Here is a 15,363-nt window from a genome sequence, read left to right on the forward strand (position 1 = left end):
AAAGATCAACTTCCTAGTAAAATTAACCTTAAATATTCTCATAGACTGGCTTGTTTCTTGGAAATAGTACACTTACATAGGTGAGATTTCCCAGCTGTTGCCCATGTAACAACAGAAAATAAAGCTTTACAATTTCTTTTAAATAGCCAATCAGATCAAAGTGTTCTATTCTGATATTTGTCTTGGGCTGGACTTCTCAGAAAGTTTGGGCAAGACCTGGTTTGTTTGGGGTTTTTTTTGTTTGTTTAAGACAATAGAATGCTTATGTTAAAAGCTATCATGAACTTTGTTTAAGGAGCTCTAGCACAGCAGGGTAGTTGCATGAAGCTTGTCAGGAAAAGTCTATTTTTGTAACAAGGTTTTCAGAATCTTGCTACACCTCTTTTAGTGCCCTTCCCTGCCATTTCTGGGACAAGTGTCTGTTGTGAGGGAGTCATTGTGTGACATAGTTGTGCTTAGGATCTCAAAAAGGAAAATAAGAGATCTTAACAGTAATAAAATTCATTAAGCTTAAAAAAGATTAAAAGATCTAGTGCATGCTTACTGCTTCACATGAAAAAAGGTACAGTGGCAGTCTCTAGGACTCTGCAGTCACATTGAAGTGACACGATAAATTTAAAAGATTTAAATGTGATTGTTTGAAGAGGCAGACGATTTTAGGTTCCTTATGGTCGTTATGGTGATGTAATCTTGAGTCACATAATATTTGACTGAGCCAATATTCAGGGTATGTAAGACAACCTCTCCTGGGCATTCAGGGACCAGACTACAGTTAAGCTGAAGTCCTTCTCCCCTGCAGCCCTCAAAGCACATATAGTTGAGCTCTTGGCCTCTCAGCACTGAATACGTCTCTGCTGCTGTCATGCCACACTCCTAGCTTACAGGGGCAGGTTTACGCATGGTTTTCTTGTCTCGCGTGTAGTCTGTGTTTGTTAACACTAGGTGGGGATAGAGCATGTTGCCTGGAAGGCATGTGAGGTGTTCTGTTAACTTCTGTTACCGTCGGTTGTTTTCTGTTGTATCTGGAATTCTTTTAGGTGTTTTCAATAACTTGTAAATTCTGAAGCCATACTATAACTTGTATGCAGTTCTGGTGTCAGGTAGCTCTATAGAATAGAGTAACAGCTATATAAATAATTTAAGATTGCAGATTGTATTGTGAGAATGAATGTTGCTAGAAAGAACAGACTAAAATAGCAGTTGTAAGGAATACTAGATATGGCACTGTTTAAATAATGTTTATGTCAGCAGCTTTTGTTGCAAAGAACAAATATAAGGAATAGCTTTTTTTCTTTTTTCTTTTTTTAATATTATCTATTCTTGATCTTGGTAACTGCTTAATATAGGAAATAAAAAGGTACAAGTTTTCAGATGTGGGGTAATATAGTGCAACTGTTTGGTTTTTTTAACTATGAAATTGAATCTCTGATGGGTGGTGGTGGGAAAGTCTTCAGGAGGGGGAAAATTGTCAGGTAAAATACAGGGAAAGGTGATCAATGGGCAATGACAAGTCAGCATTGTTTCAAACCCAGCTGGTATTTTCATTATTACTGTTTTTAATTACATTAGTTAGCATTTTCAGATGTTTTCTACCTTAGGCAAGTATACTTTCTATGTTTTCCTATTTTTAGATATTTGGGTTTTGCATTGTAGTTGATGCAGTGTGTATATTATATTGACAAGTTGCTTGAAATGTGTATAGGCCATCATGAAGCCACGGTAACAGATATCAAATTCATAACAGCTTTGGCTAGAGGGAATGGTAGGAGGAAAGGAACATGAAGAGAAGGGATATGAATGGGAACTCATCACAGGTGAAGATCTAATAGAAACATGACTAATGAAGCAAGCCCAATGTTTGATTTGTTAAACAGTCTTGTTAACTTCAGCAAGCCTGCTTGTATGCACAATTTAAAGCAGTCTTTCAGAATCAAGGGATAAATTATGTTCTATCATAAAAGTAACTTGTGGAAGTAAATCTATACTGAAAAAGTTTTCTTTATATTAAAGGTCTTTATATACTGGGACAGGGAAATAACAAGAGAAGACTGATTACTTTTTTTTTTTAATGGAAGTCAAAAGCCTTTCTCAATTTTTGCTTTTTAAAGAATCACAAATTCCAAGAGCTCAGCTGTTTATTTAAAAAAAAAAAAAAAAAGAGAGAGAGGAGAGAGTATGGTGGTGGCTGAGCAATGCTTTCATATAAGTAGGTAATTTAAACATTTTTAAGTGGAAATTCTTAGTAGAAGTCTTTATGTCCATTTTGAAAACCACTGCAGCCAACACAAATGAAGACTACTTTACTTCTGAATTTCAGTATTAGCGAACTTGTAGTTTCACTGACGTATTTTCAGATAGAAGATCTGAAATCATACGTTCATTCCTTCTTTGTCTTCCCCTCACTCTGTTATGCCAGGACCATGCTCAAGACGAAAATCCATTCAATGGAGACCTCCTTCAAAGGCAAGACATCCAGAGGTATGAAAATCAAGTGGCTTTCATGTCTATTTTTAGTTTACTGAGGGACAGTTATTTGAACAAGTAAATACTCTTGCAGCGTGTTCAAATGTGTTATTTCAAATTATATAATCTAATTTCAAGTCTAGGTATACTAATTTAGCAAGATCATTGTAATTTTTTTTCCTTTGTTATGTTGGTAGTCCAGGATGACAATGATAAGAAAATATTTACATCTTCAGATTATTGTACAGAAAATTAAAGTTAAATTATCTTGTATTCAAAAATCAGGTTTTTAATAATTAGTTGACTTGAGAAGGTAGTAGATACATTTCCAAGTCTTATCCCAGCTATAGAATATCTTCATTTTGTGTATGGGGAGGTTGCTGTATTTGCATAGGTGATGGCTTCAAATCTCTTGGTTGGCGTTGGAACATACATTCTTATTTAGTGCAGTACAATAATATTTCTACTAGAAGACATTGTAAAGGATTTTTTTGTTTAATATGGAGGAGCCATCGTGTGACCTGTTTAAAAAAGAAATAGCAATTTTCCAGAAAAATGCTAACATATCAGAAAGCATTTGTTTTCATTTTGCAGCCATTCAAATAATAATTGTGGTAAATCTAAGGATCTAAACTCCTATATTATCCTGTCTTGAGTATGTGTGCCATATTATAAAGTATATATATCTTTTAATTCTTTATGCAACAGAACAATTCATGAATGCATGAAGGTTCCCAAATGTTCTGTGTTGCAGAAATGAAATACTAACTGCAACTCTTATACCATTATGCCTACTGGTGTACTTACACGATTTTCCACAAGAGGGAAGAGTGGTCCTTCATAATGACAGATTGTTTAGCGTAATACCTTGGCTATTGAAGAGATGGGAAAGGAAATGAGTCACTGAAAGAGAACAGCACAGATATTTCTTTTCATATGTTCTCTGGTGTAATGATAATATTATACACACTATACACAGATTACACTTTCACCTTTCACCTTGACTGGATAGCTAGGTAGCTAACACTTTTTCTTGTGGTTTCTGCTGGAGCTTCGTAGTCAGTCTTGCACGCCTGAAAAAAGGTGTTATCTCAAGGTAAAGCAGTTATCTCTTTGATCTTCCAGAGCAGATTTATTCCACAAAGTGACGTTCAGGTGGCAACCATCTGAATTAGCATATGTACAGTATAGTGTTTATTGTAATGTGACATAAATAATGAATGTGTAATGTGTACTGAATATGTAAGCCTATCCAAAAATCTGTGGACAAACACTTGAAAAACCTCTTATGTGAAACATTTGTTGTAGCAAGCAGTCCTGCTGTTTATGGGAAATGGAGGCATTTGCAGTTAGTTAACTTTTTGGAAAGTAATTATTTCACATTTGTCAGCAGCCTGCAAATCTGACTTTAAATTCTTGGTTTGCAATTCTACTTTGCTGTAGATTTAGATAGGCTATGATATTCAGGGTTTATATTACATGTTAGAAAGCAGTATAGGATAAACTTCCAAGAGTGTGGAATCCTTGGTTTTTCAGTTGCAAATTCCTTGAAAATGAGGCTTTGCAATGGGATTCTAGGTCAGTATCAACAAAAACAGTTAAAATATGTTATACGTGAATTAAGTGGAATTCTGGTACCTGCATTCCTTTGCAAGATGCTTTTAAAAGCACTAAATGCATGTTACAAAATTCATCTAAGCGCTTTCCTTCTGGTTGGTGGCAGACACTGAGCTGTTCTTATATTTACCACTTCTATACATAAATATATTTAACTATTGGACAGTTCTGTTCTGATATAAGTAAAGTTTATTTGATCTTGTTTTTGAGACCAAAACACATGAATAAATGAAGTTGCCACATCAACTTAATTTTAAAATTGTCATCTCTTAAAAGTTCAAAGAGCCACATGGATTCTGCAGCAAAAAGGCCACAGGTTTAGCTGAACTTCTTGAAATATCAGTTCTGAAAATTTTAACTTTCTAGGTATCAGAATTGCTGATACCTAATACATTACCTATTAAACTATCAGCTTCCTCTGTTCTTTAACGGAGTTTTTGCATCTGAATTTTTGTATTCTGGGGAAATATTTCTGTACATAGAAGAAAGTTTAATTTCTGTGTTTTAAGGAAACTCTTTTAGTGTTAACTTGCAGAACAGAATAATAGCTGCTTCTCAGGGTCCTTTTGAACACATTAATGTCTGATACATTTCATGCAGGAGTGATCCTAAATTGGTATTTTAGAGGGATAGAAAACTGTATATATGTATGTTTGAAAATACAGTTGTTATATAGCTTAATAGTTCTTAAGTCATCTCAACAATAGTTTGAGGTACTGAACTGTTTTAAAGTAAATGCCTTTTAGGTGAATATAGTGAGGTAGAAAGAAATATTCTGAAAACGCCCATCCATGATAATTGTCCTCAGTAAATGTGTTTTGGTAGAATGATAAGCATTAAAAAAAATTTAAATCATTGATTTCATGTTTAAGTTGAAGTAACTGCATCCTTATGTCTTTGAACGCTAAGTTAATTATTAATCAACATAAATGTGGTGTTCAGTGAGCCTTTGCTCGAAATTTTACCAAGAAACATATGGTGATGCTGACTTCTCTGATTATTTTTTTTTTTGTTCTTGTTTTTTCTTACCAGCTATTAACCAGAAACTTCCATGTTGGAACAGTGCTGCTGTTGCTAAATATGGTTCTCGTATTATGCTGTCTTATCAGAGAATGAATTGGGTTGCTATTTTTTAAACTGTCTGATAAGGCAGTGTATTAACATAAATAAGATGACTTGAATATGAAACAGTTTGTTTTATATTTTAGTCTGGTCTGTGGGTCCTAAGTTTGGATCTCGGATATCTAGTCTGAATTCACTGTAGCAAAATGAATAGTGTAAAGACCCAAATACTGATTGTGATGGAATATTTAAAACTATGATCAATTAACATTACTAGGATCATAACATATGATGGTGTGTGTGGTTGTTTTTATCAGAAGCCATTGAAAGTTAGTACTCTACCTTGTTTGTAGTCTAGTGTCCATTTAATATATTTTTTTAAAAGTATTCCTTGGAGATTATTAATTTTATGGTAAGATGGTTAGCTCCAAATAATGAAATTGGAGAATATGCTTCATATTTCTTTCCCTTTGGGAAACTTGAAATTATTAGTATCATCTAGTATGTTGCTATAGAATACATTATATATGGTAATACACAAGAGTCAAATAAAATATACAAAGATCCATCAGTTTAAGGTAATTATCAGTACTGCTCAATTCATTTTGAATTGTGGTACTCTAGTAAAATTGGCAGTATTTGTCAGGCAAAAATGATTTATTAACAGTTAGTGCTTGATAAGCATGTTAATAGGCATGAGGGTGCTTTAGAGATGGCAATTATTTAACTTCTAAAAAATCTTTGTTTTGAAAGTGTGCAACAAGCATATTGGGAACTGAAGAAAGAAATGTCTAATTTGCGTCTAGTGACTGACATGCAAGCTGAGGTCCTACGAAAACTGAAAACAAACTCAACAGCGACCAAGAAAGGCAAGTCAGTGTTTGCAGTAACAGACCTTACAAACACAAACTGTTCATTCAAGCTGTACCATTTTAGAAAGAAACTAGCTATCATATCTTATCAGAATCTCATCGATTGAAGTTGATAAGCTAGACTATATTATGGTTTCAGCCTACCCATTTTCTGCTTTTGCTTCTGTCTCATACTGGTCAACTTCACACATAAAGGTGTTGCTGATGTGTTTTTTCTTTAGTACTGTATTCTGTTCCCCTTGTGGCTTTTTTCTCAGTCAAGTGTTGCTTATGTGCACAAGGCTGAGGTGTTAAGTTTACTTGTATTTGACCTTTTACCAGAACAACTTCATATTAGGGGGAAAAAAATCTTTTTGCAAACGCAGTATTATTTTCCCAGTATAGAATATATAAAGTATTAATTTGGCAACATTTTAAAGTCAGACTTTAATAGACTGAAATTCCATTATGGTTGCATATTTCTTCATGTTGGCGTTCAGAAAAGTTGTCTTTCCTAGCAAAATGCTATGCAAGATGACATTTTCTGAATGTCAAAATACTGGGGCTGCAAAACTGCCTTATTTCTGCTGCTACATTGCAAATAATAAAGGGGAAAACAATTTCCACATAAAGTATGTATAATTTCTTTGAGCAGTTAATGAGATGGTTCTTCTATTTCATGCGTATGTTTCTCTCAAGCCAAATGCTTTACGAGAGAGCGTTCTTACTCCGGTGGGGCCAGACTATCAGTCTGACTGTTTATTGCAGTGTTTATTTCCTTTGTTTTCTGCTCACTCCAATTGTGGTATTTACTGTGTTCAGAATACAGAAGATGCTGGTGAAACACTGTGAACTTGGTTACAATATATTGGTGACAGTCTCTGATGTTCCAGTCCATTACAAGATCAAGACATTTTGTTTCTAAACAGCTTTGATCAGCTCAGTGAGGTAGTGATAGGATTCACCTCCAGGTCAATCACAGCCTTTGTCCGTGGCCAGCAGTGATTAATCACTCTCTGGTACTTGGCTGATAAACTATCAACACATTTTGTAGACTTGGTCACACGTTACCAGGTGAGTCTGTGTTCATACAGTTCTAAGACATGTTTGTCAAATAACTTCGGCAGAGAAACTGGGAAGTGAATGAAGTTTTAATCCTTAAGTCTGTCAAGCTTTGATGTGATCATGCAATATCTTTCTGTTGTTGTTTTTGATTTGGGGTTAGATGTGGAGTGGCAAGACAGAAGTACCGATTTTTCTCTTCTAGCTGGTGAACAGTCTGATTTTCTGAGGTTGCTAATGCAGTTGTACATCCACAGCTATGAAAGACGTTATTGATTGATTTGGAAACAAAGGATTTTTGCCTTTTGCTCTGTAGGCTTTTTTTCAGTAAATTTTTCAGAATTATGTTAAGAGTGGACAGGTTCAGCAGAAATGAACACTAATTTGTTTGTTTGTTTGTTTACCTTGCTTGTCAGCCACTCTTACAAATGCAATGCAGATGGATCTGTGCTTGTATTTATTTATGCAAAATAAGGGTAGAATTGACTTAAAACTTTCACTTCCTATACCTGTAGTACTAGCTGTTTTACCATTTACAAACTAGTTGCCTCTACAAGAGGTACGTGAAGTCTGTAGAACACAATGTATTCATTGCTGTGTGTATAATGTTAACAATACCAGTTAACATGAGGATTCTACTTAGCTGTCATTTATGCATGGAGGCATTTTCAACAAACGTTGTGTCTGCTTATGGAGTTGTTTTTTTACATTTTCAAACCATTTTCAGTGTATTCCATTTTTCTTGAACTTTAAAGGTCTGTAGATCTCAAATTGCTTTTTACACCTGTCAGCTCAAAGAGGCCAAATCCAGTTCCTTAGCATGTTTTTCAGATATGATGTCTGTGCTATTGGAAAGTGCTTTTGGCTGACATTTGCAAATTGGGTACTGCCTTTTAATTTTTAGTGACAAATGGACATTGTATTCTTTGACTGAGATACTGGCTCCTCTTTCTGTCCCTTAAGAACTAAAGTTACCAATCACAGTTTGTGCTCAAGATTCATAGCTGTTCTAGAAAACTACCTGTAAGACGTGAGTTTCTGTAACTGCAGGAATCACTACATGTTTATGTAAATTATTGGCCATCTGTTCAGATGTGTGTTGAAGGTGCAGCTTTTTTGTTTCAGGTAGATGCTGTTCTGTTCCAAAATCCTCCCATTCCTAGCACGGTTTAAAACTCCCCTGGAATTTCAGATGGCTGAACATTGCAGTCTGTCACTTTAGTTTCAGAAGTCAGACAATAGTGGAGCACAGAGAACCCGTGAACACTGTGTGTTTCCCTCTTACTGCTTCGTGGACAGTGAGAATTCAGGTTCTTGGCAGCCTGAGAGAATCAGTAGAGTAGGAAGAAGCATGCTCTGTGTAAGCAGTGTTCTGAATCTGGTTGATTTCTCCGAGTGCATGAAAATCCTCTGTTTCAGCATTCATTCCAGTCTTGTCAAAAAGATTCATCAATTTATCTGTGTTCAAGTGGGAGCTGGGAGGTTTTGTTGGTGTTAGGTGTATTTTAGACACTGAGATTTCAGCATCTCTGGTTCATCTTGCAAAATGAGACTGAGGAGGTTAGTACGTGTAGTTTGTAACTTTAAGTAGTTACTGAAGTAAAATACGGTCTGAAAATTTGTAGCTTGAAAACACTGGGTTTCACATCCCTGCTATACTGTAGTACATTTGGAGTATATGAAAAATGCATTAATAATGTCATTTTAAAATCTTTTTTATCTTCTTTCTTCAGCTGCCTGTACTGTACCGGTACAATGTGTTGACTTGAATATTTCAAAGCTGAATTTGACATCTGGGGTAGTCTATAAAAAACTCTCACAAAATGATGAAATACTCTGCAATGCTGTGTCTCCCCCTCTGCTGAGAGATGTAAAAACCCCATCTGAAAGGGTGACTCTACAAGCATGGACAGATGAGAGACCCATTCCGGTTGATGGCAAAACGTTTCAGGAACACCATTCTTATGGGAAGAGCTCTCTGGAAGATAATTCCTGGGTGTTCCCAAGTCCTCCAAAGCCTAATGAGAATGTGTTTTGGGAAATGAGAAATAAAACAACTTTGTTAAACTGTCCAGCAGATTACCTGGATCAGTGTAATCAAAACTGTCTGTACAAGAGTTAAACAATTTTTAGAATGAACTGAGGCATTTTTAGAGTGGTTCTGAATAGGCACCTTAACGCTTGAACTTTTAAAGAGGGAAAACAGATTGCCTGAAATGTTCTTTTATTTTTAATTCTAGTTCCGAAACAGGAAGTGTAGTCTTCCGCAGCTGTAAGTCAGGAGCAAGTTCCTTGAAGTTAAAGCTGTGCTGGTATGATGTAAATATAAAGAAATTTAGCATGGGGCCTAGATAGTCTTGTACTGCAAATGGCACACATTTGCAAAAGATTACATTGAAAAGTGAGTTCTTGGAATAAAACAAAATAATCCAGTTCTGTATTTGTTTGCTATCTGTATGTAATCAAGAAAATACTTGGTATCCTGTGTTAAAACTTGTACCAGCTCTGAGCTTATTTTTTGAGAGTGTTTTTTTTCCAGAGTAAGACATAAAGTGAAGAATTGGATTATATCTTCCTTCCTCCTTTCAATTAACTTTCTGATTCCTCTGGCTTAGAAATGTATTTTTATGTAATACTTAATCAAGAAAGGTGAGATTTTTTTTTTGTCAAAATTTTGATTTATATTAGATAGCGGCAAGAGAAAAATCACTTCTAGGCTATCCTGTTTAGATTGTGCCATTTTGGGCCTTATTGTGAATTATAAAGGATCATAAGTAATGCTGCTGAACACTGTGAATCCTGGATGTTCAGCTTGTTTCCCTCCGTTCGTGCTGTAGGAAACCGACTTAATTCCGCACACAGTGGTGCCTGCCACAGAATCATCCTCTTCAGAGTGCAGTTATCCTTATTGTGCCTCCTTTGCACAGCACCAGAACCTCGACTTTTTATTTGTGTGGTGGTGAAGGCTACTAACTTTTTTTAAAGAAACAAAGCCTTAATTTAATCGGACTAGGTGTTGTAGCATTGTTGATATACATAAGAAGTATTTTTGTGGTATCTTTAGTATGCCAGTGGGAACTAGAGTTATTTGAATTGCAACTGCCTGCTTTATAGACTATGGGTGTCCGAGTACTACTTTTTTTTTTTTTTTTTTCTTTTAGGGCCAAGAACTGTTTTTAGACAAATACAACTTAGGCCTTTTTTTTTTTTTTTTTTTTTTTTTTTAACTGCTCTGCTTCATATCTGGCTTAATACAACAGGGTTAAGTGAAATGCCTTGACTGCTCAATACACTGAAGAAAAATGCTTTGTATTTTAGATCCATGACACCTAACTTGTAACAGGTGGGAAGACACTTAAAGACACTTAATACTAACTGTGTTATTTACAGATGTGTGGGTGAGTGGGTGAAGTATTCAACTTCACAGGTCCAGTTTAAGATCAGTGTAATAAAAATTAATTTCACAGCTCTTTAGCAAATTATCTTAAAATTGCTTGCAAATACATGGGGAAGCTATGACTCTAGCATAGCCATGGTAATGATGGGCTGTAAAAGTGTTACCAAGGTGCTACGTGATCTGTGTGGTTCCAGGCACTTTCTTCCCTGTGGAGTAAGTACTTCATATGATGCCCTTCTTCTCCTTTCAGTTTGTCTATCAAAGTTGAAAAAATGCCTTCCAGCTACCTTCTATTGTATTAGCGAACAGCATACATAAATAATGTTTCCCATTCACCAGATATTGTTTTTATCTTTCTATTATCTTGCTCACATATACTGGCTTGTCTGTGATTAATGGAAATGGTGTCAGATGCTGGAATTTATTCTGACCAATGAACACAGCTGACTCAGGGGAGTACAATCTCTTGGAAAGTAATAGAACAAAACCCAATATGCATAAAACAAATCCAAGTCACTAGGCTTTAGCTGATAGAACCAACTACCTGTGTAATAACAAAGCAGCAGAAAACATTTCTCATGTGGCTGCATAAGCTATATGGTATCTAGTTCTAATGTAGCTTACTTTTTGGGGTTCCCCACCTCAACATTACAGAGGGTTTTTTTTTTTATAAAGTAACAAATTAGCCAACAGAAGTCAACATGATTAATACTTTGATTTGTGCAATGAAGGAATTCTACTGTGTAAGACTTTAAATAAATTTATTTTTGTTTGAAATGGGTTTCACTTACAAATCTTTCTGTATCTGGCACAAAATTTTTTACTCAGTTTTTATTTCTTGTTTGTTTATAAATGTGATTCAAAATACAAACAATTAAGTTTGAGGTTCATCCTCCTCCATTCAGGAAAAAACCAGACATCCGCAGTAGACTGCTTCAATGTATTCTGGGAAAAGTATTCTTTTGGATGTTGAAACCTGAAGAACTTAAGTTACCTGAAGCTACAGCCTGTTCCTGTGGTTTGACTACTTGTGTCAGAAGGTTCCTGGTCAGCCTGCCCTGTCCTGTGTGACAGGAAAACTTAAAATTAAGCTTCTATGTGCGGTGCCTGAGAATTTCTGGGCTTTGCCTTTGACTCTTGGTTTATCTTCTGTGCTGCTTCCCATGCTGGAGAAGGGAGCAGTGATGTTTGGCCCGAGGGACTTCAGAAGAACTGCTGATACCAGAGAGAGGAGGGCAGGATGATGGAGAGCTTGCTGTAGGCAGCATTTCCAATCCAATCACTCATTGCTGTGGCCAAGCCATAACATTTGAAAAGGAAGTTCCCAGATTTGAAGTCACTTGGGAGCTAGCTGGCTTGTGAAGCATCTGTTGGTCCAGAGCATACAATCAAATTTTGACTCAAGATGGAAAAGTCATTTAAATCCATGCCACTAGTGGCTCACAGTGCTTTTTCCATTTTCAGATGTGAAAGCTTTTCATCACAGGGACAGCAAATTACATGCAGAAGTAGCTGTAGTAAAGGGGTTCTGGTGTTTTGTGTGCACGTGTGCGTTTGTTCTATAAAACCATAAAATTGCATGAAGGAAGAACCAAAGTCCTACAAGTATGTTAAGTGACACCAAAAAAAACTTAACTTGAATGCAAACTTTGAACATTTTAAAACTTCACCCAACCCACTGATTTGGCAATTTTTAATTTAAGCAAGCACTAATTCCATATAACAGAAATGGAAGACAGCTTTTGGGGCAGGAGGAGGTTGTTGCTTTGCACATTTAAGCGAGCATATGGCAAGCTGATGAATATGTATTTGGAGAGTTGGACTAACCTTCATATGTCAACTTCCACTGTTTGGTTCATTTTAAATATTTTTTAAATCTGATCATTTTAAGTCTCCCTGCCAGTTTTGTGTGTTTACAACTGATTAGTTTTCCTCTTACGTGAACTAGCCCTATTGAAGAAAATAAACTGCCAAGTTAGCTGTGATGCACTCTCAAATTTTTACAGCTGGAAAAAGATGAGAGCAGTACTAGACATATGCTGGAGTTACAGGAAGACCCACTCCAAGTAATTTAACACAGCTCCACATAAGTATAATACGAACTATACTGGTGATGTAAAGCAGATTTGATTTTATTTCAAAACCAAATTGCAGTAGACCTTGAGACTCCTGCGGTCCCACACCTGTATTTTTACTGATGCTGTGGCCTGGTAAAGGAAGAGTGAAAAGCTCCGGTACCTGACTGACCCGCCTGCATTTTCTTCTGATCTTCAGACAGGCCCTGTGAAGAACAGCAGTCGCCGAGCGGTAAGGCATTTCCCTGTTGCTTTGTGTAGTTTGAATACAAAAAGGCATGTGGGGGGGTTGGGGTTTTTTTGTACTGTTTTGTTCTTTTAGGGGTCAGGCTTTTGCCCCTTTCTGTAGGGGGAGTGGTGTTCTACTTGCAATTGTATGAACATAGGACAGTGGACAAAAGTATTTCATTTTTTTTCTTATTGTCAGCACTAAAGCTAAACCCTAATTTTAATTGAGTTGCAGTTGAACCATTTAAAAACAAAACAAACCAAAACTGTTTTCTGTAGTAAACGTGATGTGAACTGAGATCAGTGTCCAGCAGAATTCATTAGATGAAAGAGACAAAGTGGTTCAAACATCAAGATACAGTAATTAAGCGGTAAGATGATGGTATTCCAAGTATGGATGTTTGATCTAGGGGAGAAGCTTGAAAGAAATAACCAGGTGCTTACTGTTACTGAACTGATTTTTAACTAGATGGAACACTTAACATTTCAACTGTACTTGGCCATTTTTGGACCAGCAGAGTAAACAGAGAACACAGGAGTTACTTGGAGGAATTACCTGAGGAGGAGTATGGCTGTACTAAGTATGATGCAGAGTGGGTTTCTGGCTTACAAATTTATCGCTGGGTGGTGTCTAAGGCTGCAAGAGTAGGTAGTTCCACTCCTCTTTGAAAACCCTGTGCGTTACAAACTGCCACTCATCTATCCTCTGAGGCTTCATTTTACTCTATGAAGGCAAACTTTTTAAATTAAGTATATGACACCTTTTTCCTCCTGCCTTTTAGATCTCACATTTGTAGGGGTCTTGTCTCAGGAGTTTGAAGAAGGCTTTATTACACTGAAAGCATGTAGTCTCAGGCGAAAAATGTGGATGTCTTGGGTGCTTGCCAAGTCCTCCCAAGTGCTACGAACAGGCAAAGACAGGGCCCTTTGCTGCAGAAACTGTGACAGATGCCTTGCTGCACCCTGTGAGGGAGCTAGGTGACAAATCGGTCTTCTAGTTTTAAGACCTTATTGCATCAATGTCAATCAATAGTGCCACATGGTGGATGGTTTTAAACTGGCTGAGCACATGGTTCCCACTAAAGGAGGTGAGCATGGGCTGCAGGCTAGTTGTACGGCTACAGGGAAAGCTGCGCAACTTTGTGAGAGCTTCTAGCTGTAACAGGCAGTGTTAAAATTGGAACTGTAAACACTTGGTAATGCCACCTTAATTTTTAAGAAGGCCATGTGTTAGAAAACATCAGGCACTTTACAAATGTTAACTATGATGGGCTAGCGGCATTGCCATGCTTCAGACTTTGGCTGACCTACTTGAGTTAGTCCCTGCCTCTGCACTTACGTAACCTTTTTATATTAATAGGCTAACTTGAAAACACTGGGGACATGCCTAGATTAATTCCACCAATTGTCTACTCCTACGCAGAATAATAACGTATAAGAATCCTGCAGAATTGATTTAAAAAAAAAACAAACCACAAACATCTAGGGACCGCTAATTAGAGTTGCAATCCCTGGTTTAGATGGAGATGGCTAGCTGAAGTACTGCACATCTGCACTGATGTCAGCTCTCTTCCTCATCGCCCACAGCTGGCTACTCTCAGTAAGTACAGGCAGTGAAGGTGTTCTGTTGTGTTGGGAGGTCGAGGGGCTGAGGGGGGAAGGTCCAGAGCTAAACCCTCTCATCATTCACAAGTAACTTGTGACAAAATAGAAGTAGTGCTTTTTAAAAAATACTCAACATGTAGCAAAAAAGCTTCCAGTTCACTGCTGAAGCACAGCTGAAGGCTTCGTCGACTATTGATGTTTTTTCACACCGATTAGAATCGAGGGCTGCTTCCTGTTAACCTGAGTAGGAAGGAGAGGTTGCAGCCAAGATAAAAACAAAACTGAAAGCAAGTTACTAGTATGAGTTTGTCACTTCACAGTACTCATTCTTTTGTTTAAACTTTAAATAAAAGATGTAAATGCAACTAAAATACAGGATACTGCACAAGACATTAAGAAAGTGAAAGGTGTGAAATCAAGAATTCAAAACTAGGAAACATCACATTACGCCCGTGGGTGTACTACAGAGGAAGTTGATGCCGGAGCCAAGGGCAAAGCCCAGCTCTAAGCGCGTGCCACAGCAAAGACAGGAGGAGCTGCACTAACCCAGTTCTTCCTTACACACACACCAGTGCAGCTAAAGAGAAATGAATGGTTGACAGCATAATTCAGTACATGCAATTTCAGGCTTGACAGTAGAGCTTGGTTATCAGTGCAGAAGTGAGTTGTCACAGTCCTTCACATACAGCATGTATAGAATGGTGGGGGAGCAAATACCTGCAGGTTAAACTGGGCTTTGTTCCACTACAGGCATTAATTCCTTCCCAGCAGTACTGGTCAATGCACTGGGGTTCCCGCTCACCTGATGAACATACTTTCTGCTAAGCCAGAAAAGGGGAAACCCATGCTGGTGCTGTTGTCTGTGGTGTGAACCGGAGTCAGGCCCAGGTGCGCCCTTGGTGCAGGCACGTACCACTGGCAGCACATGGCACTTGCCTCTGAGAGAATGCTCGCTCCAGCCCAAATCCTCTTTGGAAGTGCTTTTGACAACAATTTTGAATGC

At 37.2% G+C, this 15,363-nt stretch overlaps 1 protein-coding gene across 6 annotated transcripts in view; it reads left to right on the top strand.

Moving 5' to 3' along the window:
* The window catches only part of AZI2 (5-azacytidine induced 2), a 28,188-nt gene extending 18,624 nt beyond the window's left edge, over nt 1-9,564 (top strand). For all 6 annotated transcript variants that reach the window (XM_030007967.2, XM_030007966.2, XM_041122179.1 and 3 more), the window contains 3 exons: nt 2,417-2,478; nt 5,896-6,011; nt 8,789-9,564. In XM_030007967.2, the coding sequence (XP_029863827.1) occupies nt 2,417-2,478; nt 5,896-6,011; nt 8,789-9,177 (567 nt within the window). In that variant the 3' untranslated portion in view covers nt 9,178-9,564. The remainder of the gene's footprint in view (nt 1-2,416; nt 2,479-5,895; nt 6,012-8,788) is intronic.
* Nucleotides 9,565-15,363: the final 5,799 nt, after the last annotated feature.

This window comes from Aquila chrysaetos, chromosome 3 (assembly GCF_900496995.4).
Source record: "Aquila chrysaetos chrysaetos chromosome 3, bAquChr1.4, whole genome shotgun sequence".
In the NCBI taxonomy this organism is placed as follows: domain Eukaryota; kingdom Metazoa; phylum Chordata; class Aves; order Accipitriformes; family Accipitridae; genus Aquila; species Aquila chrysaetos.